Consider the following 22715-nt stretch of genomic DNA (forward strand, 5'->3'; position numbering starts at 1 on the left):
ATTTTGTAAATTTAAAGATGTTAAACAATGACAAAAGTACAAAGACTTAAATAACCATGTACTTATACGGACTGACAATTTTGGTTAAACTCATTTCTTCATTCCTCTCAACTTATTAACTCACTCTTCATGCAATCTCTCTCTTCCACAACCTTCTCTCTCCTACATACACATTCAAAGTGTTGATGAAAATGATACGGTGGGTAGAAAATAAGCAGTCCAATAAAAAGCATTTGTTACAACATAAACAATTGTTACGAATACATGACCATGAAAGAAAAAAAATTATCTAGCAAGATTCTTGTCAAGGAGCCTAACTACTGAGATCACCACAACGTTGTAGTAGAGGAGACACGCCATAGACGACTTAAAACAAATCCAAGTCATTGACTAGCATATAACACAGAAACGAAAAAATAAACCCAAGTAGATAGTTACAAGTCCATACTCAGAGTATCCATGACATGATTCCTGTTCAAGATCAAGTTCAGAGTATCACAAGAACATTCGGTGATCTGGGATCGATATGTTCTACAAAACCAAAATTGTAACAGCTGATTTAAGCCGAATTCTTTGAACCCGATGGTTCTGTAACCAGCAAACCAGGTGCAACAAACATGTCCACCCAAAAACATGCATACTTGGCCACTAGAAATTCACACCTGATGTTTCTATTCGAAGACTTAATTTTGATTAGTTCACAGTAATCAAAATTCTGCTACAACCAAAATAAAAGAAGCCTATTCACTAAAATTTTGATTTCTATTCAAAGACTTAATTTTGATTAGTTCACAGTAATCAAAATTCTGCTACAACCAAAATAAAAGAAGTGCCTTCGCTAAAATTTTGATTTCTATTCGAAGACTTAATATAAGTTAAGTTTGTATCAAACGAAATCTGCCCTCAAATCGTTCTTAACACTTGCAACAACGCTTATTCAATCCCGATACCTAGCCATCGTGCATGAGTCTTAGTGTGTGTGTGTGTGAGAGAGAGAGAGAGAGAGAGAGAGAGAGAGAGAGAGAGAGAGAGAGAGAGAGAGAGAGAGAGAGAGAGAGAGAGAGAGCATGATTATTTACTTTTGCGAATCGGAAAAATATGATGCTTCAACTCTTTCGTTGATTCCGCAAAGCTTCGATGTGAACCAGGCTTCGACTTCGCTGCTTTAGTTACAGAGGAGTCGCGTGGGTGAACGAATGATAAGAAAAAGGAGAGCGTAGGGTTTCTGGAAAAAAACTTTTATATTACGGATAAGAGAAATCCTATCCGACTCTATCCCACCCCCCTCGGATTTTTTTATCCGGGCTATATCCCCTTATATCCGACCTTATCCAGTCCTAGACAGCTACCAAACACAGGATAGGATAAAATATATCATATCCTGAATTTTATCCGGACAACCAAACGCAGCCTATGGACTTATTTCTTTCTTGTTCTTTTGGGTTTTGGTGTAAACATATAGTAAGGCGGTTCTACAGTCCCATGGGTTTATGCACGGTAGATTTGTCCCATCTCTTGCATCTTTTTTTCCACCATCGCTAGTTTCTGTACCAATCAAAAGCCACCATGTTACAGACATAAAGAAAACCAAAGCAACCGAGTTAAACAAACTAGAGAGCTGATCTACTACCGAACATCAAGTATAACATCACGAGTAAAGATTAGAAGATCAAGAGTTTTCCCTTGGAAAAGGAAGAAGTAGAAGATGAGAAGTTAAGAGAAAATTCAAATTTTTCAAAATTTGATGAAATGAAAACATCAAGTCATAGGTTTTTTGTACGTAGAAAAATCAAGTCAATGGAACGTCAGATCGAAAATTTATGCCCAATCAAAGTTTCATCAAATTTGTCTAAAAAATACATAAATATGATTTTTCAATATTTTTCCAACTTGATGCACAGCTTTCCATAAGTGCAAATATTCGAGTCAATGGAATGTGACCAAAAATTCTAAAAAATGATAACTTTTATGTCTTTCTTCCCATTGACTCAATTTTTGCACACAAGCTTTTTTTAGGTGCAATAATCGAGTCAATGGAATATCAGATAAAAAACTTTTGCCCAATCAAAGTTTGGTCAAATTTGTCTAAAAAACACATGAATATGATTTTTGAAAAATTTTCCCAAATTTGATGAATTCAAAACATCAAGTCATGGCATTCAAAACATATGGAGTAGTATAGATATTGTTTTTTTTTCAAGTTATTAGATTGAGAAGGAAAGACGGAATGAATTTGAGGTTTTTTGAGCCACCTTTTTGTAATCCTTGAATTTCTATAGTCGATTTTGCTTCTCTTCTTCCTCCTGTGGTTTTTCCCGCAAGGATTTTCATGTCAATCTGTGTATTCTTTTATTTTTCTCAGTTTTAATTTCGTTATAGTTTCTTCATTTGCCACAAATAGATGATAAAGCAAAGTAAACACATATCATCAAGTATTTGATAGAATGGCATCATAAGAAGCGGTGTTAGAGCCTCATTTTTATTCTATTCATAGGAACACCTAGGCCATTCGAAAGTGACTGTAGCGGAGAGAACGATAGAGAAGAGAATAATAGTAGATTTTAATTCGGTATTTAAAGTATATTCGAAGTTTCATTTACCTAAATACTTAGTGGCTAGAGTACCAAAAAAGATTTAGTGGTAATGAAGTTTAAGTGCAATGAAGGTTCGATCAACATAGCGGCTAAAGCGGCGTATGTGGCGTATTACAATAAAACCTTCAAGATCTAAAGGAGGAGATTGTTCTCCATTCCTCGAGATTGTGGCTCTTTTGCAAGTGTTACAAGAAATTTCAAAAAATCGGAAGCTGAAAATAGTCATAATCGGAAGCTATTTGGTAAGACATATGTATGTTTTTTTCTTTTTTCCCCTTTTCCCTCTACCAGTCACCGACCTGCGAGGGCGCATGTAGGGAGGCCGGCGTTCAAATTGGTTTAGGAAAGACTTTCACAATTTATGGATCTAACGGCAATCTTGGTCTCACTCCTTGAGCTACTACAGAACTTTTCAAAAAATGGACGCTCGGGTGCCCTCATAGGCTTCCCTCCAGGCAAGCTCGCCTGAGGTCGGCGGTCAAATTGGTTCAGGAAAGACTTTCACAATTTATGGATCTGATAGCAATCATCGTCTCCCTCCTTGTGCTACTACAAAACTTTTCAAAATTTTAAAGTGGAATAGTAATAAATTCTTTTTTTCATTAAAGCTACTTTTAGTACGAATGCTGCTCATGCAGTCAAACCTAAGTATTATTGATTTTGCTTATTGCCCGAAAATATGACGACTTGTTAAATCTCAAGAACATATTATGTGTGACGATTCGCTAGTGACTTTAATACTCAAGTACTTCATTTGATATCAATGCCAATTTATAGACTCACATGGCAAGGGTGTATTAAAATATGCTTGTGGATCTTCTACTTTCTAAGAATGCCAAATGCTTGAAATTGGACATAAAGAAAGACTCAAAGGCAAGTAAAAAAATATGTTGATTTGATTAGTTAATTTGATGAATTGAAATTATGAGTCATGGTTTCCGTAGGTGCAAAAATCGAGTCAATAGGATGTTGGACGGAAAAATTATGGCGGCTCAAAGTTTGGTCAAATTTTTAGCAAAATTTTTTAAAACTTTTTTCAATTTGATGAATTGAAAACATCGGGTCATTGGTTTCCGTAAGTGCAAACATCGAGTTTGAACATAGGACGGAAAGACTTTTGCAATTTATGAATCTAACAGCAATCCTAGTCTCACTCCTCGAGCCACTACAGAACTTGGGACGCCCGAGTGCCCTCGTCGACCTCCCTGCGGCCGACCGCGCATGAGGTTTGTTCAGGAAATACTTTCACAATTTATGGATATGATAGCAATCCTTGTCTCCCTCCTCGAGCTGCTATAGAACTTTTCAAAATTTTAAAGGGATAGCAACAATTTCTTTTTTCATTAAAGCTACTTTTAGGAATGTTGCTCATGCAGTCAAACCTAAGTACTATCGATTTTGCTTATTGCTCGAAAATATGACCACTTGTTATATTTCAAGAACATATCATGTGTAATGATTCGCTAGTGACTTGAGTACTCAAGTACTTCATTTGATATCAATGCCAATTTATAGGTCCATCTATTTCCTAAGAATGCTAAATGCTTCAAATTGGACATAAAGAAATACTCAAAGGCAAGAAAAAAAAATATCTTGATTTGGTTAGTTAATTTGATGAATTGAAAATATCGAGTCACGGTTTGTGTAGGTGCAAAAATTGATCTCCTCACCTGAAGGTATCAGGCAACATGCACCCACCAATTATGAACCACCCCCGAAAGAGATATTATTGCTTGAAGAGTTTTTTTTACTAATGATGATGAGATTATATAATGCTTCAACAGTGCACAATTATGAATTCAGATTTGGAGTAGTTTTATCCACAGAGAGGCCAAGGGGTTTTTTTACTAGCGATGATGAGATTATATAATGCTTCAACAGTGCACAGTTATGAATTCAAATTTGGAGTCATTTTATCTACAGAGCTTTCTCAGAAAGTTCCAATAGAATCATTTCTCTCTTTCTACTTTGTTGGTCAGCTCGAATAGATCTTATTTTTGCAAGGAGTTCTCATCACCAATGAGGATCAATCCAGTCGAAGCTCGCTACAAGGTTAGAGTAAGCAACATTATCCATATGGAATACGACCTCATTATAAACCTTAAATTTCAAAATTGAAAACCCAAAAATTTAACAAAGGAGGCCTACCTCGATTTTGGACATGCCTGAATACGGATCGCTAGCTTCGATCCAAGATATTCCAATATTGCCCTCCTTCTGTGATCTCCATTTTCAATTGATTAAAGTGAAGAACGCTAGCTTCGCTGGTGTTGACTTGAAGAACCCTATATTTCATCATAAGCGAGTTTGAAGCTATTTTGCTCAATTTGGCCATTTAATTTTGACTCAGTTGCGATTTTGCTCAATTTGGCCATTTAATTTTGACTCAGTTGCAAGTGAGTGACGCGTGTAGTTGAGTCAAATCAGGAGATTTGAGGCGCCCTGGACCATGGCACGGAAAACGGCACGTGAGACGCATGTGTCGTCCGCCGATGAGTTAAGCAGGTCAATTGAGATGAATTCACCCACTTCATGATCTCTTTGAAACAAGCACCGCTCTAGGATTTCTTTTGCCAAAATCGGCCTCCTTTTAGGAGCCTTTTCAAAATTTCCTTTTGTTTTTTGGTTCTTCGGGGCAAGTACCATGGCGAGTGTCTTCCTCTAACGTAGAAAAATCATGCAAATCTAATGTGCACAAAGCAGATATGATGCCCTGCAAGAAAATCATCAAATTTCAACCGTGGCTCTACCTTACTGTTATCTCATATTGGCTATTACGATCAAAGCACAAGCAGCAGTTCAATTGGAAGCTGAGAGGAGGAGCCGTTTGCGGGCGAATTCGAGGTTTTGCCTAAGCAAAAGCAGGAAACGTTTTCAATATTGTTGCCAGAACGTGAGAAGAGAAGAGGAAAGTAAAAAGGGCTGTGAGTATTGCTTGGGGAGCAAGTGACGTGACCATTAGCTGCCTTTGTTTCTCTCTTCTACCAGTCAAGCGCAGATCAACTCCTGCTGCAGTTGGTGCGAGCTTTTCGATATTCGGGGCACCACCAGGAGCGGAGCGGGAGTGGTTACTTCGGTCTAAGTTTGACCAAATTAAAATTAAAGAATTTGACATTGGGATCCAGCCAGGATTGAAATTAGGCAATATTACAGGTAATTATCAGGTACAGGTAACTCCCGCTAAGCAGGCATTGTTTAAAGCCTTCAATAAAGGAGACGAGCAGTGAAGGAATGAATCGAATCTCAAAGCGCAATCTTACCCACTACCCCCTAATCAACTCCATGTGTGCACGCAAGCGGCATTGACCGACCAACTCTGTTTGTTTGCACGACTCCAGGGAACCCATATAAATAAAAGGAAAACGCTTGCATGATGGTCAACCCTCAGCCCCACATTTCCACGAGAGAGAGAGAGATCTGTGTTTTGCTTGGAAATTTCCACGCACTTGTGTTGGACAATGGGAAATTTCCACGAAGCGGGACTGGTTACTTCAGTCTAAGTTTGACCAAACATGCTCTTCCAAGGTTAAGGGCAGAGTCGTAAACCCATTTTCTTTCTTCCGAGTCTCAACAAACACAAACCCACACAATGGCTCCCCCTCCTCCTCCGCGATCCGTCCGATTCGTCTCCGACTGTTTCGTCAAGCCGCCCCAGCTTCCGCCGCAGTCCGACCATCCCCTCCACTTGCCGCCATGGGACCTCGCCATGCTCTCCGTCCACTACATCCAAAAGGGCCTCCTCTTCCCCCTCCCTCCTAGCTGCCTCGACCCTGGCTTCGACCGCCCCGCCTTCATCCATTCTTTCTTGGGAAAGCTCAAGCGCTCTCTCTCTTCCGCCCTCTTCCACTTCTACCCGCTCGCCGGCCGCCTTGCCACCCTCAAGCGGCCCGACCCCCCGTTCTATACTGTCTTTGTCGATTGTGCCAACAGCCCTGGGGCCCGATTCATCCATGCCACGGTCGACATGACGGTGGCCAACATACTCTCCCCTACGTACGTCCCGGCGGTCGTCCTGTCCTTGTTCGACCACGACCGGGCGATCAACCACGACGGCCATGCCCTGTCCCTGCTGTCCGTGCAGGTCACCGAGCTTGCCGATGGCGTCTTCATCGGGCTCTCCATGAACCACGTCGTCGGCGACGGCTTATCCTTCTGGCTCTTCTTCAACTCGTGGTCCGAGATCTTCCAAGCGCAAGAGAAAGGCGCCATTGATGTCGTTCAGCTATCGCATCCCCCGGTCCTGACCAGGTGGTTCCCGGAAAGCCATCCCGGCCCGTTAAGCCTGCCTTACACAGACGATCCCTCATCGTTCCTCGCCCGCTATGAAGCCCCTGAGCTCAGGGAGCGAGTCTTCCACTTCTCTGCCGACACCATCGCGGGGCTCAAGGCGGAGGCGAACCGGCAATGCGGCACCACCAATATCTCATCCTTCCAGTCCTTGACTGCCCTTGTATGGCGGTGCATCACACGCGCCCGCCGCTTCCCACCCAGCCAGGTCACAGGTTGCCGGATGGCTGCGAACAACCGGGCAAGGCTGGACCCCGCTTTCGCCGGAATACTTCGGAAACTCCATAACGCCATTGAGGACGGCAACGACGGTGGATGAGCTGCTGGGCGGCGACCTGGGGTGGGCGGCGCGGCTCCTGCATACTGCCGTGGCGGAGCACAGCGACGCGAAGCTGCGGGAGTGGAATCAGGAGTGGATAAAGAGGCCGCAGGTGTACCACCTGGACAAGACGTTCGATCCGTACAGCATCATGATGGGGAGCTCGCCGCGGTTCGACAAGTATGGCAATGAGTTCGGGCTGGGGAAGGCCGTGGCTCTGCGAAGCGGGTATGCGAACAAGTTCGACGGCAAGGCCTCAGGCTATCCGAAATTAGGCAATATTACAGGTAATTATCAGGTACAGGTAACTCCCGCTAAGCAGGCATTGTTTAAAGCCTTCAATAAAGGAGACGAGCAGTGAAGGAATGAATCAAATCTCAAAGCGCAATCTTACCCACTACCCCCTAATCAACTCCATGTGTGCACGCAAGCGGCATTGACCGACCAACTCTGTTTGTTTGCACGACTCTAGGGAACCCATATAAATACAAGGGAAACGCTTGCATGATGGTCAACCCTCAGCCCCACATTTCCACGAGAGAGAGAGAGATCTGTGTTTTGCTTGGAAATTTCCACGCACTTGTGTTGGACAATGGGAAATTTCCACGAAGCGGGACTGGTTACTTCAGTCTAAGTTTGACCAAACATGCTCTTCCAAGGTTAAGGGCAGAGTCGTAAACCCATTTTCTTTCTTCCGAGTCTCAACAAACACAAACCCACGCAATGGCTCCCCCTCCTCCTCCGCGATCCGTCCGATTCGTCTCCGACTGTTTCGTCAAGCCGCCCCAGCTTCCGCCGCAGTCCGACCATCCCCTCCACTTGCCGCCATGGGACCTCGCCATGCTCTCCGTCCACTACATCCAAAAGGGCCTCCTCTTCCCCCTCCCTCCTAGCTGCCTCGACCCTGGCTTCGACCGCCCCGCCTTCATCCATTCTTTCTTGGGAAAGCTCAAGCGCTCTCTCTCTTCCGCCCTCTTCCACTTCTACCCGCTCGCCGGCCGCCTTGCCACCCTCAAGCGGCCCGACCCCCCGTTCTATACTGTCTTTGTCGATTGTGCCAACAGCCCTGGGGCCCGATTCATCCATGCCACGGTCGACATGACGGTGGCCAACATACTCTCCCCTACGTACGTCCCGGCGGTCGTCCTGTCCTTGTTCGACCACGACCGGGCGATCAACCACGACGGCCATGCCCTGTCCCTGCTGTCCGTGCAGGTCACCGAGCTTGCCGATGGCGTCTTCATCGGGCTCTCCATGAACCACGTCGTCGGCGATGGCTTATCCTTCTGGCTCTTCTTCAACTCGTGGTCCGAGATCTTCCAAGCGCAAGAGAAAGGCGCCATTGATGTCGTTCAGCTATCACATCCCCCGGTCCTGACCAGGTGGTTCCCGGAAAGCCATCCCGGCCCGTTAAGCCTGCCTTACACAGACGATCCCTCATCGTTCCTCGCCCGCTATGAAGCCCCTGAGCTCAGGGAGCGAGTCTTCCACTTCTCTGCCGACACCATAGCGGGGCTCAAGGCGGAGGCGAACCGGCAATGCGGCATCCCCAATATCTCATCCTTCCAGTCCCTGACTGCCCTTGTATGGCGGTGCATCACACGCGCCCGCCGCTTCCCACCCAGCCAGGTCACAGGTTGCCGGATGGCTGCGAACAACCGGGCAAGGCTGGACCCCCCGCTTTCGCCGGAATACTTCGGAAACTCCATAACGCCATTGAGGACGGCAACGACGGTGGATGAGCTGCTGGGCGGCGACCTGGGGTGGGCGGCGCGGCTCCTGCATACTGCCGTGGCGGAGCACAGCGACGCGAAGCTGCGGGAGTGGAATCAGGAGTGGATAAAGAGGCCGCAGGTGTACCACCTGGACAAGACGTTCGATCCGTACAGCATCATGATGGGGAGCTCGCCGCGGTTCAACAAGTATGGCAACGAGTTCGGGCTGGGGAAGGCCGTGGCTCTGCGAAGCGGATACGCGCACAAGTTCGACGGCAAGGTCTCAGGCTATCCGGGCCGCGAAGGAGGCGGGAGCATCGACCTGGAGATCTGCCTTCCGCCGGCGACGATGGCACTTCTCGAAGCTGACACAGAATTCATGGCCGCCGTGACGGTTTCGTAGGTTGGAGGGCCAACTTCAACCCGGTGGTTTGCGGTCGTCATGTAAAAGTCGAGTCAACGCGCGTGAGGAATTAGGAGGAATAAAGATTTGTTGTTTGACTTCGGAATTGTTGCCATATTTTTATCGAGGGTTTCATATGAGATAAAGACAACAAATAAAAAGTGAAATAATAAATAAAAACCTTTGTATGGCTCGTAAAAAATAAATAATTAAAAAATATTTTCTTAAAATCGCTTACAAGAATGAATAAACAAAATATATTTTTATTGTTCTCGAAAATGTTCAAACATAAATTATTGACAATACTGAATTATTTTCGTTGATCAATTATTTCAAATAATATAAATTATTATTTTTTAAAATATATTTTTAAATTCGTTCATTGTCCGAAAATAAAGGTGCCCTAATTTGAATTCGAGCGGTGAAGGAATGAATTATAAAATGCGAACCAACCAACCATTTTTCTCTCCTCTTTCTCCAACTCCAACCTTTAAAAGTCAACGGAAGGACACAGCCCTTGAGCCCAGACCAACTCATCGTCCGAACCAATGGCTCCTCGTCCTCCTCCTCCATCCGTCCGACTCATCTCCGACTGTTTCATCAAACCACACCAACTTCTGCCGCCGTCGAACCGCCACCTCCACTTGCCGCCATGGGACCTCGCCATGCTCCCCATCCACTACATCCAAAGGGGCCTCCTCTTCCCCCTCCCTCCTCGCTGCCTCGACTCGGGCGGCTTCAACCGCCCCGCTTTCATCCATTCTTTCTTGGAAAAACTCAAGCGATCTCTCTCTTCCACCCTCGCCCACTTCTACCCGCTTGCCGGCCGCCTCGCCACCCTCAAGCGGACTGACCCCCTGTCCTACACCGTCTCCGTCGACTGCGCCAACAGCCCCGGTGCTCGGTTCATCCATGCTGCGCTCGACATGACTGTGGCTGACCTTCTCTCCCCTACGTACGTACCGGCCGTCGTCCGGTCCTTCTTTGACCATGACCGGGCGGTCAACCACGACGGCCACGCCCTGCCCCTGCTGTCCGCGCAGGTCACCGAGCTCGCCGATGGTGTCTTCATCGGGCTCTCCATGAACCATGCTGTTGGCGATGGCAGTTCCTTCTGGCTCTTCTTCAACTCATGGTCCGAGATCTTCCAAGCGCAAGAGAAAGGCACCGTTGATGTTGTCCAGCTGTCGCGACCCCCGATCCTGACCCGGTGGTTCCCGGAGAACCACCCTGGCCCGGTAAGCCTGCCTTACATGAATGACCCATCGTCGTTCCTCACCCACTTCGAAGCCCCCGAGCTCAGGGAGCGATTCTTCCACTTCTCCACCGACGCCATCGCGGGGCTCAAGGGAGAGGCAAACCGGCAATGCGGCACCGCCAATATCTCGTCCTTCCAGTCCCTGACTGCCCATGTATGGCGGTGCATCACACGTGCCAGCCGCCTCTCGCCCGAACAGGTCACAAGCTGCTATATGGCCGCGAACAACCGGGGCAGGCTGGACCCCCCAGTTCCACCGGAATACTTTGGGAACATGGTCACGCCGTTGAGGACGGCAGTGACAATAGGGGAGCTGCTGGATAGAGGCCCTGGGTGGGCGGCGCGGCAACTGCATGCGACAGTGGCGGAGCACAACGCCGTGAAGCTGCGGAAGTGGAACGAGGAGTGGATCAAGAGTCCGCATATGTACCACCTGGGCAGAATGTTCGATCCGTGCAACGTCATGATGTGGAGCTCGCCGCGGTTCAACATGTACGGCAACGAGTTCGGGCTGGGGAAGGCCGTGGCTCTGCGAAGCGGGTACGGGAACAAGTTTGACGGCAAGGTCTCAGGCTACCCGGGCCGCGACGGAGGCGGGAGCGTTGACCTGGAGATCTGCCTATCGCCGGAGAAGATGGCGGTTCTCGAAGCTGACACGGAATTCATGACCGCAGTGACGGCTTCGTAGGTCGGAGGCTGTCAAAATTGAGCGATCCACTTTCAAAATGTTCTAAATTTCTCGATGATGTCGAAATTTGTCCAGAAAATTCTCTTTCATTATTATGTCGAAAAGTGGTAGGCTGGAAAACCTTCTTCGAATGTCAAAGGTTTCGAGGGCTCTAAACAAATCTTTATATTAATAAAAAAATTGTAGGACAAAAGATCTACAGAAGTCCAAAATTGCAAGCTCTTACCTTCGCCCGTCTGCATTTATTTTTACTCCTTTGCCTTGAAGTGGCGTGAAGAACTCCCGCACGTACACTTGCACGCGAGCAAAGGAGGAATAAAGACGTTTTGTTTGACTTGGAATTTTAAATTGACTTTTATATATATATTAAGGACACGTTGATACGTTAATTTCGTCGTCCTTTTCCCCGACAAAGTAAGCGCCGGCGGCCTGGAATACCGATCAAATCTCTTTTATCAGGCCATTCCTATTGTTAACAATTAACATATAAGACGTTTTGAGCCGGTTTAGATGGTGAAGTAGCGAACTCATCGTTTTGTGATTTAGAGGGCGACATAAGATATCCCGAAGGAAATTGATGAATCACTAAGCGACCGCCGAATAGTTCTTCTTGTAAGGTGGCGAATGCGTTTAGTACGGCCATCTTAACCCCTACCAATTGCAACTTGATTTTTCTCATTTCACTACAAAAAAACAAGGATTTAGTCACGGAAAATTAGTGACGAAAAATTATTCGTCACTAATTTGCAACGGAATTTGCGACGAAAAATTATTCATCGCTAATTTGCAATGGAATTTGCGACGAAAAAAAAATTCGTCGCTAATTTGCGACGAAAAAAAAATTACTCAAATGCCCGCGAAATCAAGAGCCGGAGAAAGGCCATACGCATCGTTCCGCAGAACCCAAAAAAGAAAAAACACCCCCCATTGCCTCAACACATCAAAAACAACACAATGCGCATAACCATCACAAACGAAAACCCAAGCATGAGGGAATAACAAACGGCGATTCAAACCTGACGCCCTTGCGAGACCCGGAACGAAACCCGAGCTCGCCGCGAAGAACACGACGGCGCCTGGCGCCGAAAGGGGGAGGAACCGAGCAAGATTCTAGGGTTGGAGTCAAGCTACCAGTGCTGTGTACCTCGATGGATGATGGATCAGTGGGAGATTGCGAGGGCGAGACACAGCACTTTCTCTCTCTTCTACGCCTCTGCTCTTCGCCACAGATTTGGACGACGGCGAGGTCGAGCGGCAGCCATGGCGAGGCCGCTCGGCCTCCCCCAGATCTGGGCGAGGTTGAGCGGTCTCACCATGGTTACTCGACCTCGCCAGTGCCGGCGAGGGCTAGCCTCACCCATGGCCGGCGAGGTCGAACTCGCCGGCCTCAGCTGGTCACCGGTACGGCGACTGGTGAAGAATATAGGGAAAAAAAAAATAAAAAATTCGAAAAAAAAAATTATTAAAAAATTAGCAACGAATTTTGCCACGAATATAGTTCGTTGCTAATTAACAACGAATTTTGCCACGAATACAGTTCGTGGCAAATTAGCGACGAATTTTGTCACGAATATATTTCGTCGCAATTTAGCGACGAAAATTGAAATTTTTTGTCACTAAATTTTGCGACGCCGAATTGGCAACGAAATTTTTTTCGTTGCAAATTCGTTTAGCGAAGAATTTTGTCAAATTTTTCGTGGCAAAATTCGTCGCTAAAACCTACTTTTTTTTGTAGTGTTTGTTATGCATTCAAGATTAGATTTATGAGTCGCCGCTATAAGAATAGGTTGTGATTGTGATTCGTGGGGTCAGTGACCTGATTACATTGTATTACAGTCATCGGTACCCCTTTTTTAATGAAAAGATTTGCATGCGATCTTCTATGAAGGTGATCATGCATGGTGCACTAACAGTGAAAATAAACGCCCACTAATTGAAGCAGTAAATTAATTACAAGAAAAAATTGAAGGAACTGAGATCCATCGAGCAAGCTCAAGCAAAGCCTCATTATTGAGGCCGAGACTGTGAACTATGAATCAAAAAATAAACATGCAACGATGCAATCTATGCATGGCCCAGGTGAGATGCCTAAAGAATGTACGACCATCCATGGACATCTAATTACGATTTTGTTTTTTCTCCATAAATTTGAAATTGTGCCTAAAGACTAAAGAGCTACATGAACATGATAAATGCATGTATCACTAAGTCACTAAATGACACGAACTAATTCTATGATTGTTGATACCTAAATTTTGGCTAACCATTTAATAATCAGTGCATAGAAAATTAGGGATTAATATCTAAGCCCCAAACAAAAATATTAAAATTAGATTGCATAGCATATGATTTAGAATCATGTAGTTCAATTACATATTTGCATTGGATTAGTGGTGGATGGACTTAAATGGATGGCTCTGAACTTAATGAAATTGGACTAAGCCCAAGTTCAAGAAAATTATTGGCCAAGCCCATGGACATTATAAGAGCTGAAATTTTCTTTGGAAAATGACAAGTTGGAATAATTGAATTATCGATTTATTAAATAATATAATTAGAGGATAATTCATATTATTCTATGAATATTCAGCTAGAAGAAATAATCAGAAAATTGCCTAAGTTGAGTATCAGAATTAGAAAATAATATATCTTGGCTCTTGTAAGATAACCCTGTCTAACTCTTATAAATAGATGTGTTAGGGCTCACAATGGGGGAAGGCAATCATAATTTTCAGAGAGCACAAGTGTGAGTGAGGGCAAGAAAGAGAGAGAGTGAGAAAAGAGACCGGCCGTGCCTCTCCACGGCCGACTGTCGCGCCTGTGCCTCCCCACAGCTGACCGTCGCGCTCGTGCCCGCGCCCGTGCTAGCATCTGTGCCCGCGCCCGTGCTAGCGCCCGTGCCCGCGCCCGTGCTAGCGCCCGTGCCAGTGCCCGTGCCTGCGCCTGTGCTAGCGCCCGTGCCAGTGCTCGTGCCTGCGCCTGTGCCTGTTCTTGCGCCCGCGCCCGTGCTCACGCCCGTGCCTGTTCCCATGCCCGCGCCCGCTGCTGCTCTCGTGCTCGCGCCAGCGCTTGACCGAGCTCTTATCGCGCCCGCGCCCGCGCCCACACTCGGCCATGCCCTTGCTGTTGTGCCCCACCGCCGTTCCTGCCGCTCCCGTGTCCGTACCTGCCTAGTCCTGTTGCTGTGCTGCGACGCCGCACCATGCCCAAGTCACCATTCATGCCTCCCTGCCGTGCCGTGCCCGTGCTATTCCCCGGGGTCGCCACTTTCCTCACGGCCAGACCTGTGGCCGTGAGGGTCCCGCCGTTGTGCCCACTGCTAGGGGTGAGCAAGATGGACCGCCCAAATCGGGACCGGACCGGACCGACCGGTTTGGTCCGATTCTCAGGAATATCGATTTGGTTCCCGGTTCCTAAAAGTGGAACAGATTTTCAAGCTGTCCGATTCCTGTTTCTAGGGTGGGAACCGAACCGGACCGGACCAGACCGATAAATATATATTTTTCTAATCTTTTCATATATATATTTATTTACTTTTTAAAAATTTTGAAAAAAATAGAAAGTCTAATATAATTTCCTCAATTCCCACTTGCCTTTACCAATAAGTGATTGGTCCCATTGGAACCGGACCGGATCGGAAGGACCATCGGTTCGGTCCAGTTTGGTCCGATCCCCGATCCTAGAAATTGGGAACCAGTCCTTCCAGTTTGGTTCCCGGTTCTTGGGTTAGACCGGACCGGACCGGACCGAGAACCGCTCACCCCTACCCCTGCCGCTGCGCCAAGCCCGTCTAGACGCTAGCCCAAGCCCCTGTTGCTACCACTCCAGCCAGGCCCGCGCCATGCTGGTCCTGCGTCCCCGCCAGGCACCGTCAGCCATCCAAGCCCCCACTACGGCCAATCCCTGATGCGCCAGCTACTGCTATGCCCGTTGCCGTGCTGCCTTGTCGCCGTAGAGTCACTACCCCTGCTCACACCAGGCCAGCCTCGACGCCCCTCCTGTCACCATCTCGGGCAAGGCCAGCCCACCGCGAGTCACCTTGCCGCTGTCCATCGCCGCCGGTCCACCGTCGTCGGGTCACCCGCCATTGGCTGTCCTGCGATCCGCAATCCCGATCCGCAAATTAGAATTGGAAATATCCGTGAAATTAGGTAAGAATCTTATCTAATCCTTTTTAAAAATATTTAAATTCCTAATTTCACTTGTTTTGAATATTTCGTGAATATTTTGGTGGATTGCTAGATATTTTAGGGATAATGCGTGCGATACCCGCAATATTAAAAAAATACCCCAAATTAGGAAGTTTTCCTAATTTGGCAACGTATTGGACGATTATCTGACCTTAACTATAAGGATACACGGTGGTATGGAAGATCGTTATCTTATCCGTAACCATTTGGATACGATAACGTATCTTATCCGCTTTCCAAATTCAAACGGTCAGCTTTCCATCGATATCCATGACCCTATGGATATGATCGCTAGCCCAAACTGTTTTCCTAATTTGAACATGCTAAAATGGATCTTGTGGATTGCGTGGATCGTTTGAGTGCGATTGCTATATTTGTTTGATTGCTTTCTTTTTAAAACAATGAAAATCCAAAAAATGTTAGTTAGGATTTAAATTAGAAATATTGCATGTTTAGGGTATCCTGGGTATATCTAGGGGATAGAATAATTGCTTGATTTAAATTGGGATTTAGGGTAGTTCATTTCCTAGTTTAAATTAGGGATTATTCTAGTCTTAATAGATTATTTAGGACATTTTATTATTTTGAACTTTCATAAAAAATACCAAAAAGAAGTTATTTTAGGATAAGTTTGAGTGTCTTTCTAGAATAGATTGCATGTTATTTCAGGCATTTTTTATTCCGCATTTTAATGAAAAATACAAATAATACATCATTTGCCCGTCATTAGAATTAGGCCACTTCGTCGCGTGAGATATAGTTCGCATGTTAGGTTTCATTAATCACATGTCATATTTTGCACGACATTGCACTTAGATTAGTTTTCATTTTAATAAAGCGAAATCCCTAAAGAACAAATTATGTGAATTGCTTTGTTAATTAGAAATCATATTAGGATTGTCTGTGTGATTTTTTAGCTAACAATGCAGATGCTTATGTTGCTTAAAGGTACGTTATTCTCCTAAGTTAGTAATTTATTTACTGCTTTCTTTATTGGGTGTTAAATTGGTGGATTACGCACCCGCAATGTCACCTTACATGTTAGCAACTAGGTCATAAAATAGATCTAGACTGCCTGCTTAAACATTTTTTTGAAAAGAAAATGTACCAAAAGGGCGTTAGACTAATTCTAGCATAACCAAGTCTCCGAATCCAAAATTTCTGATTCATAGGAATAAAACATATCTCTTTATGTTTTATTTCGGTTTCTAATCGACCCACTACAAATAAATTAGTGGCGACTCCAGTATGAAAACATTTGCATGTTAAGAACTTAAACCCTAAGTCGTGAATTGGTAGGGCTTGGGAGGGTTCGAATTAGGTTTAGACTTAATAATCCATTAGCCAAAACCCTAGGTGGTGCACCCACGGAGGTGAGGTCGCGACAATGATGCAAACTATAGGTAACCCGAATGAGACATGAAGCTATTTTTTATTTATTTTTCTTGATTAAATACTCTAATGTATGCAAAATTAAATTGCTAACGACTACATGACCGTGACTATGCATGTAATTAAGCCAACATTCATCAAATTAAGCTAATTTAATTAAAACATGATGAATAGCTTAGTATGAACTCTTAATTACCAAATGACATGCATACTAAATTATATGAATCATTACACGAGTTAACCTTATAATTAAATGCAATCTATATGAGATGCTAATCTATTATTATTTGTTTAATTGACCTTCTTCTTATCAACATGGACGAACAAAACTAACCCTAAGAACGTGTCATGACCGAATTGCATGCATTGAATACCCAATCTGGGCTAGTGAGGCCGGCGAGGGCATCCCGACCCTCGCCTATGGCCGGTCCAGGGAAAAAAAGACAAATTAAAGAAAAAAATTAAAAAAATAAAAATATTATTAAAAAAATGTCTATGTAGCACCAGTCATACCACTTAAGACGGTCGGCATCCATGTCAACGAGTTCTGGCTAAAATTGGTCAGATGGACTCAATTGGCAAAACATGAAAATGTTTTGGATTCAATTGGCACAAATGCAATAGGTTTATGATCTTTAGGTAATTTTCTCACCGAAAAGAATAGGTGTAAAATTTTCTTCTCGATTTTTTTGTTAGAATTCAAAGTATATTTAGGTTTTCAAAGTTATGAAAGAACTGTACGTGGAAATTTTGTAGATATCCCGTATTGAATCAAAATCAAATTGTAGATTACAGCTGACCGTGAAATATATTTATCGTCACCGTCATTAATTTGTGAATATAACCCTTCAAACACTCATTGATTGGTTATGATCAGAGCACAAGCCGCAGTTCGTTTTTTGGAAGCCGCGAGGAGTGGGCCGCGGCCGAATCCGAGGTTGTCCGAGCAAAGCAGGAGACGTTTTCAAGGAAGGAAAGGAAAAGGAAATTGCTCAGCAGGTGACATGAAAGACTAGCTAGCTGCATTTGCTTGTTTCTTTTGTCCTAATAAGATGAAAATCATACTCGAGACTCTTCGACTAGTCAAACGTAGATTAACTCCTGCAGTTGGCGGAGTCCCGTAGTTGGTGGTGTAGGCTTTCCCATTTTCTAGGGCACCCACCGGTAGTTGTTAGTTCCGTCTAATCTGACCACAAAATGATAGTAACGACCTTTGGCTTCAACCTGGAATGGGATTAGGCAACATAGCTATTGTCAGCTGATAATTCCACAGTAAGCGAAACAGAAGGTGAACGGAGACGGTTCTCTCGGACCTTGTTTAGAGTCGGATATAAAGGCGAAACTCCATGGGTTTTAGTCGAGAGGTTCAAATCTGGAAAGACCCAGAAATTAAAAAAAAGCCTCAGCTAATTTGAAGACGACCGGCGAAGGAATGAATCAAAGCGCAAATCTTACTGCATCTTGGTCTCCGCTCCCTACCCCCATCAAACAACTCCATGCGCACCAGACCTTGACCAAATCTATTTGGCAGAACTCCGGGGAACCCCTATAAATAACACGACCAGCAACCGATGCTCGCATCTTGTCCTGGCCTTTCAGTCTATACCAAATCATCAATACCCACCGAGTCTCAACGAACACAACCCACACAATGACTCCTCCGCCTCCTCCTCCTCAATCCGTCCGATTCATCTCCGACTGTTTCGTCAAGCCACCCCAGCTTCCGCCGCAGTCCGACCATCCCCTCCACTTGCCGCCGTGGGACCTCGCCATGCTCTCCCTCCACTACATCCAAAAGGGCCTCCTCTTCCCCCTCCCTCCTCGCTGCCTCGAGATTGGCTTCGACCGCCCCGCTTTCATCCGTTCCTTCTTGGAAAAACTCGAGCGCTCTCTCTCTTCCGCCCTCGCCCACTTCTACCCGCTCGCGGGCCGCCTCGCCACCCTCAAGCGGGCCGAACCCCCGCTGTACAACGTCGTTGTCGACTGTGCCAACAGCCCTGGAGCCCGGCTCATCCACGCTGCCCTCGACATGACCGTGGCCGACATTCTCTCCCCTACGTACGTCCCCGCCGTCGTCCAGTCCTTCTTTGACCATGACCGGGCAATCAACCACGATGGCCATGACCTGTCCCTACTGTCCGTGCTGGTCACCGAGCTTGCCGACGGTATCTTCATCGGGCTCTCCATGAACCATGTCCTCGGTGATGGCACCTCCTTCTGGCACTTCTTCAACTCGTGGTCTGAGATCTTCCGAGCGCAAGAGAGAGGCGCCGTTGATGTCGTCCAGCTGTCACGTCCTCCGGTCCTGACCCGGTGGTTCCCAGAGAACCACCCTGGCCCCGTAAGCCTGCCTTACACGGACGACCCCTCGTCGTTCCTCGCCCACTTCGAAGCCCCAGAGCTCAGGGAGCGAGTCTTCCACTTCTCCGCTGACGACATCGCGGGGCTCAAGGCAGAGGCGAACCGGCAATGTGGCACCACCAAGATCTCGTCCTTTCAGTCCTTGACTGCCCTCGTATGGCGGTGCATCACCCGCGCCCGCCACTTCCCGCCCGGCCAGGTCACAGGCTGCCGAATGGCTGCGAACAACCGGGGGAGGCTGGACCCCCCGCTCTCGCCGGAATACTTCGGAAACTCGATCACGCCGTTGAGGACGGCGGCGACGGTTGGGGAGCTGCTGGGCGGCGGCCTCGGTTGGGCGGCGCAGCTGCTGCATGCTGCAGTGGCGGGGCACAGTAACGCTAAGCTGCGGGAGTGGAATCAGGAGTGGATAAAGAGGCCGCAGGTGTACCACATGGACAAGACGTTCGATCCGTACAGCATCATGATGGGGAGCTCGCCGCGGTTCGACAAGTATGGCAATGAGTTCGGGCTGGGGAAGGCCGTGGCTCTGCGAAGCGGGTATGCGAACAAGTTCGACGGCAAGGCCTCAGGCTATCCGGGCCGCGAAGGAGGCGGGAGCATCGACCTCGAGATCTGCCTTCCGCCGGCGACCATGGCACTTCTCGAAGCTGACACTGAATTCATGGCCGCCGTGACGGTTTCGTAGGATGGAGGGCCAACGCCAACACGGTGGTCATGTGCAAGTCGAGTCGATGCCGTTAGTTTTTAGGAGGAATAAGGATTTGTGGTTTGACTTATTTCTTAATCTATAGTGACTATGTAATGGGTTTGTCTTCTACGTACAAGCGGTGGATCAGTTGATGCACAATAAAGTCATATTTTTGGTAATAATTACAGAGTGAATTTAGCCATTATTACTTGTGCGTTGAAAAAATCTAAATTAGAAGAATCTCGAAGTTGATTTATTTAAGTATAGAGTAATCAAAATTCAAGAGACGTTATTGCATTTCAAAATAATTTGTGCAGAAGGACTAAACCCAGCCTAAGTGGATTTCTTGTTGTCCAAGTTTAGATGCGAGGCCCAACTCGCTCAAAGAAGTATTGTGGTGTTGGACAATAGCCCATTTTGTCCAAGAGACTAGTGTTTGGGTTGAGGCCTTTCTTTTGTACAGAACCCTATAAAAAGTCCCTAATAAAAGTATAAATCGTCCAAATTTTGTTTTACACTGACAATGAACTTTGTCGCAATTCAAGATCTATTGGATTCACTTGATGGGATCGCCAGGTCCAAAGATAAAAGGAAATGATTTTTTCTTCAATCCGTACTAGTTTCCTTTACTGTAAATGCTTATTTTCTTCCCAAAAATTTTCAACTGATTATGATATTGAAACTTTGATAGTTTTAAGTCGAATTATCCTATTTACAGGGGTGAACGATAAAAAGAAATGATTTTACAAATCTATCATGTGATTTCTTGGCTCCAATTTGTGGTTTGCTCTCTACTTTTGACATTTCCTGTTTCCTCCAAATAAACCGAGTCTCAACACCGTGATTTTTAGTATGATAAAGATTAGGTTAGTTTTTTTTTTGGTCTATAAGATTAGGTTAGTTGCGATAAACATTTTTCGAACTCGTCATACTTGATCAGTATTATATCTTAAAACCAAATTTCGAAGACTTGCCGTAAGTCATAACTCAGTTTGGCTTTTGCTTGTTCGGATAAGTTGTAAAATAAGATTGGATGAGAAATTACATACACTTAGTATGTTCACTTTCATATTTTAAATAATGGTTCGATGCATCTGAGATTGATATCCCACCTTATTCAATGGTTGCCCGTCATTGATTATGACTAGATTAAATACCCAAATAAGAGAAAAACAATTCAAATTGAGAATTGTTGGCTAATTATTCTCGTTGTAACTAGACTTTGAGAGAGAGAGAGAGAGCGAGAGAGCACCAATCATGACCCAAGTGATCAAATAATGGTTGAAATGAGATCATGAGAGCCCAGGCTAGCAAGAACGTGAAAAATTGGCTTGAATGGGTGGGCACCAATGAGTTCGAGAGAGACCAACAAGCCAACAGTGAATATCGTTGCCTGAGGTCAAAATTAGCTGCGACACCTACCAATTGGCAACATCCTAAACCACGTATCGATACCCTCTTCCGTGAGCAAAATCAAACTATAGTAGACATATCATTCTCCTTTGGATGAGAGAAATGCTAGACTTTATCTGGCCCTCCTTGGTTTTGTTTATACCCCACTCTATGTGCTGGAATAGTTCACCTCATCGGACCGACAGCCATTCAAAATCAGCTGGAATCTAGCTAGGTATGATTACAGGGCTTAATGAGCAGCCCCACAGCGATACAAGTTAAACTTGGTGCTGAAACCATCACCAACTGGTCATTTTCCACATTGCAGGAAAGAACACACAAACAGTGGCTCATCCTGTGGATCGTTTGACTTCGTAAGCATCATTTGATTGCACTTCACCCCCCTTTTTCTTCTCTTCTTTAAACAAAAAGAGATCGCCACGCTGTTTCAAACGGTGACAAAAGTGGGTGCACCAAAGTTGTGATGCCAGATGCTGGTGGCAACAAATTGAGCCAAACTTGTCCTCTTCGCTTTCTCTTTCTGATTTCATCATCTACTTCGTGGTAATGGTCCCTGTTGTTCTCGATAATCTACTAAAAGAGAGAGAGAGAGAGAGTAATCAAGCTAGGAACATTAGCCCTCTCAGCCTCGTTCTCTTGTCCCTCTTTGATGTGTCCACCATCTTCATTAAATAAAAAAAGAACAGCACCAAAAAAGAAAAAGTTGAGAATCACATTTCAAACTCTCACATGTCCCCTTCTTTTTATCTGACCCAAGTTTAGAAGAGGTTGGTGGATCATTTCAATACCCTTTAATCACGCGAAGACACAGTACAAGGGCGTGAGTCTTGCCTCCCTCTACAATCCATTGAAATTTGTTCACGACACAACTCAAGACACATGAAGAAAAGAGAATCCGAGGAAGGAATGTCATCGAACACAAGGACCCATCTTTTCAATTTTCCTTCTTGGCTCAAGCAAAGTGCACGGACCTTCATTGTGTCGAACGAGTCAAACCTGCTCCGTTATTATCTCTTGTTTAATTGGTGATTAGTGCACAAATGGTGGTAGGTAAGGGGTGTATCGATGCCTAATATAACCTTATCTTGCGGGTTTTACTAGCTCACTAGTTGGCTTCATCCTTGGAGTTGAGGCTGTCAATGTCTGCCCACATCCAACAGTTTACGAAGATGTTGAGTCATATGGGGTTAGTGGAGGGGAATTTTTCATCCCAAATTCTGATATTCCTGTCATTAGTTGTCCATGTGTATTATTTTAGAGGTAGCAAAAGCTTCATATGCTCCCCTTTGTGGTCATAAATGGGGATAAGGCATGTTTGAAAATTCAAAAGGCAACATGTGGGATCTTGCATATAGGGAGTGGAAATGTTCCTAATTGTGTTTTTATATAGGATGGGACTTGCAT

General features: G+C 45.4%; 3 protein-coding genes and 1 pseudogene across 3 annotated transcripts; all 4 read left to right on the top strand.

The window, feature by feature from the left end:
* Positions 1–6012: 6012 nt before the first annotated feature.
* On the top strand, positions 6013–7561 carry LOC130140844 (uncharacterized acetyltransferase At3g50280-like; annotated as a pseudogene).
* Positions 7562–7885: 324 nt separating this feature from the next.
* On the top strand, positions 7886–9419 carry LOC115675898 (uncharacterized acetyltransferase At3g50280-like). Its single transcript, XM_030598695.2, has one exon. The coding sequence runs from the start codon at positions 7924–7926 to the stop codon at positions 9316–9318; it is 1395 nt and encodes a 464-aa protein (XP_030454555.2). The 5' UTR covers positions 7886–7923; the 3' UTR covers positions 9319–9419.
* A 212-nt stretch (positions 9420–9631) lies between these two features.
* On the top strand, positions 9632–11483 carry LOC115675897 (uncharacterized acetyltransferase At3g50280-like). Its single transcript, XM_030598694.2, has one exon. It carries the CDS (start codon positions 9867–9869, stop codon positions 11262–11264), a length of 1398 nt encoding a protein of 465 aa, XP_030454554.1. The 5' UTR covers positions 9632–9866; the 3' UTR covers positions 11265–11483.
* Positions 11484–18234: 6751 nt separating this feature from the next.
* LOC115675896 (uncharacterized acetyltransferase At3g50280-like) lies at positions 18235–20092 on the top strand. The gene has a single exon (XM_030598693.2). The coding sequence runs from the start codon at positions 18498–18500 to the stop codon at positions 19893–19895; it is 1398 nt and encodes a 465-aa protein (XP_030454553.2). The 5' UTR covers positions 18235–18497; the 3' UTR covers positions 19896–20092.
* The last annotated feature ends 2623 nt before the right edge of the window (positions 20093–22715 follow it).

The sequence above is a fragment of the Syzygium oleosum genome, unplaced genomic scaffold (genome assembly GCF_021117445.2).
Source record: "Syzygium oleosum isolate NSW1041296 unplaced genomic scaffold, Sole_v2.1 Sole_v2.22, whole genome shotgun sequence".
NCBI classification, from domain to species: Eukaryota; Viridiplantae; Streptophyta; class Magnoliopsida; order Myrtales; family Myrtaceae; genus Syzygium; species Syzygium oleosum.